Source organism: Phaenicophaeus curvirostris, chromosome 1 (genome assembly GCF_032191515.1).
Source record: "Phaenicophaeus curvirostris isolate KB17595 chromosome 1, BPBGC_Pcur_1.0, whole genome shotgun sequence".
Lineage (NCBI taxonomy): Eukaryota > Metazoa > Chordata > Aves > Cuculiformes > Cuculidae > Phaenicophaeus > Phaenicophaeus curvirostris.
Window position 1 is genome coordinate 76,598,245 of NC_091392.1, and position 4,353 is coordinate 76,602,597.

Here is a 4,353-nt window from a genome sequence, read left to right on the forward strand (position 1 = left end):
GAAGGATCCTCAGAGTTCAAGTATGGAACCCTGGGGATTAAGAGTTGAGGTTAATTTCTATACTGCCTGTTGGCAGTGTCTTCAGACACATTAAACAGAAAACTTTGGCTTAAACAAGAAATTAATGTAGGGAGCTGAACAGAGCAGAACACCTCTTTGCTTCTGTTGTCTAAGAAAGTAAACAGAACTTTCTAATAAGGTTTCCCTCATCAAAAATGTGGAGCTCAACAAATTACATTTGTCCAGATGCTACAGGTAAGGAAACTCTTTAGTATAAGCGTTAGTAACACTTTTTTAGCAATGCTTATCTGTGGCACTTCCAAGTATAGCTCTCAATTTGTTCAACAATCTGTAGTGAAGTTGGCTATCGAATAACAGATCAAACAACCACAGAATTCAATATAAATGCGGTATTCATTGTGGTAAGGAAGACATGGCAATTGATTAGAAATGCTAGTTGTCTTAATAGTGAAACTGGAATTATTCTATGAACTGTGCATGCATTTTAATGTGGATTTAATACACCTGCTTAGAAAGTGCTCTGACTCCACCTTAATTGACACCTGCAATCTTCATCATGATAGACAGCTGTTATTTTCTCCAACAGAGAAACCCCACCCCCCAAAAAATACTAACCCAGAAAAAGAAAGACATCAGAGGCCAGCTAGACAGTAAAGTTCTGCAAGATTGTTCAAAACTGCTCAAAGTTTGTACAGAGATTAGAGCTTATGATTTAGATCTATGCTGTTCAGAATAGTGAGGGTAGTATGCACCATCCACTGGAGTCGGAAGGAAAACAGGGAGAAGGTATCTGCCATGTAGAGTAAAGGATGCAAGATTCTCGGGCAAGCTTCCAATTTTCTCTCCTTTTCCTTGCTCCTTTCTTTCCAGATCTCTATTGTTGAAGTTTGTCCTGCCTCCCCTCCAGCACAGCATGCAGAATAAAACGTCTGTCACAGAGTTCATCCTCTTAGGGTTCTCCAGCAAACCAGCCCTGCAGCTCTGCCTCTTCAGCCTTTTCTCTGTCCTCTACTCTGCCACTCTCATGGGAAATGTACTTGTCTTTGTGCTCATCTGCCTGGACCGCTGCCTCCACAGCCCAATGTACTTCTTCCTCTGCCACCTATCTATTGTGGACATCTGCTACGCTTCCAACAGTGTCCCCCATATGCTGAGGAACCTCCTTGGACAAGGCAGAACCATCTCATTTGCTGGATGTGGGATACAGATACATCTTTATTTAATCTTTGCACTGACACAGTGCATGCTGCTGGCTTTCATGTCTGATGATCATTATGCGGCAATCTGCTATCCCCTCCGCTATGCCTTTATTATGAACTGGAGGGTGTGCCTCACCCTTGTCACAGTTTCATGGGCTTTGGGGTTCATATTTGGTACGCTACAAGCCTCTCTGGCTTTAGACCTGCCTTTTTGTGGCCCCTGTGAGGCTGACCACTTCTTCTGCAAAATCCTTGCTGTCTTAAAGCTGGCCTGCACTGACACTACTGCTTCCTCCTCTTCCCTTTAGCCTTAATCCTAATTTCCTATCTCCACATCCTGGCTACCATTCTGCGCATCTGCTCTGTGGCAGGATGGCACAAAGCCTTCTCCATCTGTGGCTCCCACCTGACTGTGGTGGGTCTGTTTTATGGAAACGCCACCTTCATGTACATGGGGCCTGGGAGTGGTAACTCATCTGGGATGGAGAAAGTTCTTTCCCTTTTCTACAGTCTGGTCAGCCCCACCTTGAACCCCCTGATTTATAGTCTGAGGAACAAACAGGTTAAGGAAGCCTTGCTGAAACTTCAAAGAAGGAAGAGAGTCTTTCATTCTGTGTAGTTTGGGCTCTAGGATCTCACCTGTCTCTTGTCTTTCTGGTCTTTCTTCTTGAGCTCTATAGATATTTCTCACTGAATTTTAAGTAGTTGAAACATAACACAGGAGATCATTCAAATGCATTTCTCTGTTTCTCTGTACAGTCTATTGAATATCTTTACACTATATGACTATTATTCCTTTTGTTAGAAATAAGTAATTATTCTTCCTTCTATAGAGGCATCCCAGGCAGGTAGTATGTTTTACAAGAACTATTAACACAGCTGGAAAAAATATTTTGTCTTCTCAGTTCTAACTAGCAGCCAGAATAATGTACTGTGTAGCAGGTTTTTTCTGAGTGTAACAGTTGATCTAATAAGACATTATTTTTCCCTACCATATTTGTCTTTTCTATATCTTTAGAATGGGAAAGTTTGAAACCTATTATTAGAAAGAAGAAGAGAAAACACAATGCTGATTGGGCTTTGCTTCTCAAGAAGGTAAAGAATTTTGCTTCTGCACACTTTTAAGCCTGACTCCTCTCATGCAGGAAGTGAACATGACAATCACTGCAGTACAGAAACTAACTTTGTGTGGGTTTTGTCAGGCAGCAAACCCAGAGCAGTTCTTTAGACTGACCGAGCTGAGGTATCTGCACTCTGCAGAGTCAAAATGTGCTGCAAAATGTGAGCCTGTGCTCCACACCACTGTTATGTTTCCCTAGACTCCCTATGGCTGACACAAGCCAAGGGAACAAGATAGGGGTGCCGTTCTTTCCTGACCTTCCTTCAAATCACAGGGCATGATTGCAATCATGCCAACTGCATGAGCAGATTGCCAACTACAGGAGCTTCACCTTTCACTGTTCATTAAAGGCCATGTCCACAATGGCATCTAAGCAGCTGAAATGCAGCTAATTCTCAGTACACCATGCTTTTTCCCATCTCCAACTTCCCACAGTTGATTGAGGTTTTCTCAGCAGCAATCTCTTTTTGGTTTTGTCCTTGGGGGACAACCACTGGTCTTTGGGTTTGGGGGAGGGATTTCACAGTGGGTATCCAACAGGCAAGGGAATCACAAAATCATAGAATCATAGGTTGGAAAAGACCTTTGAGATCATCAAGTTACACCATACCTGTCCACTACTAAATCACATCCCTAAGTACTTCATTTACCTGTCTTTTAAATACCTCCAGGGATGGTGACCCAACCACCTCCCTGGGCAGCAGTTCCAGTGCTTGATAACCCTTTCTGTGAAGAAATTTTCCCTAATGTCCAATCTGAACCGCCTCTGGCAAATTTGAGGCCATTCTCTCTTGTCCTGTCATCTATCACTTGGGCGAAAAGACCAACACCCACCTCTCCACAACCTCCTTTCAGGTAGCTGTAGACAATGACAAGGTCTCCCATCATCCTCTTCCTCTAGGATAAATAGCCCCAGTTCCCTCAGCCACTCCTCATAAGACTTGTTCTCCAGCCCATTCACCAGCTTCACTGCTCTTCTCTGGAGACAATCCAGGACCTCACTGTCTTTCTTGTAGTGAGGGGCCCAAAACTGAAGACAGGATTTGAGGTGTGGTGTCATCAGGGCAGAATACAGAGGAGAGAATCACTTCCCTGGTCCTGCTGGCCGTGCTGTTTCTAATACAAGCCAAGATGCTATTGGCCTTCTTGGCCACCTGGGCACACTGCTGGCTCATGTTCAGCTGGCTGTCAACCTACACCTTCATGTCCTTCTCCTCCAGGCAGCTTTCCAGCCACTCTTCCCCAGGCCTGTATAACTGCATGGGGCAGGGTGAGGATGGGGTGGTGGAGTTGTGTCCCAAGTGCAGGACTTGGCATTTGGCCTTGTTAAACATCATCCCATTCATCTCAGCCCATCAATCCAGCCTGTTCAGATCCCTCTGTAGAACGTCCCTGCCCTTAAGCAGATTGACACTCCCTCCCAGCTCAGTGTCATCTGTGAATATACAATCCCTTCACCCAGGTCATTGATAAAGATACTGAACAGAACTGGAACCAGCACTGAGCCCTGGGGTACTCCACTTGTGACTGGGCTCCAGCTGGAATTAACTCCGTTTACCACTACTCTACAAGCTCAGCAATCCAGCCAGTGTTTTACCTAGCAGAGGGTGCGCCTGTCCATGCTAGAGGAAGCCAGTTTCTCAAGCAGAAAACTGTGAGAAATTGTGTCAAAGGCTTTATGGAAGTCCAAGTACGCTGCATCCACAGCCTTTCCCTTGTCCATTAAGCAGGTCACCTTCTCATAGAAGGCAATCAGGTTAGTTTGGCAGTATTTGCCTTTCATAAACCAGTGTTGACTGGGCCCAATCACCCAGTTGTCTGGCATGTGCTGTGTGATAGTATCCAAGATGACCTGTCCCATGACCTTCCCTGGCACCGAGTTCAGACTGACAGGCCTGGAGTTCCACAGATCCTCCCTCTGGCCCTTCTTGAAAATGCTTGTAACATCTGCCAACTTCCCCAGTCAGCCAGGACTGCTGGTAAATGATGGAAAGGGGTTTGGCAACAACCTTC

The 4,353-nt window shown here is 45.0% G+C and overlaps 1 protein-coding gene across 1 annotated transcript; it reads left to right on the forward strand.

Moving 5' to 3' along the window:
* Positions 1 to 934: 934 nt before the first annotated feature.
* On the forward strand, positions 935 to 1,839 carry LOC138716693 (olfactory receptor 2A2-like). The gene is given in 2 exon segments (XM_069849862.1): positions 935 to 1,502; positions 1,505 to 1,839. Coding segments are annotated over 2 exon segments (903 nt in total).
* Positions 1,840 to 4,353: the final 2,514 nt, after the last annotated feature.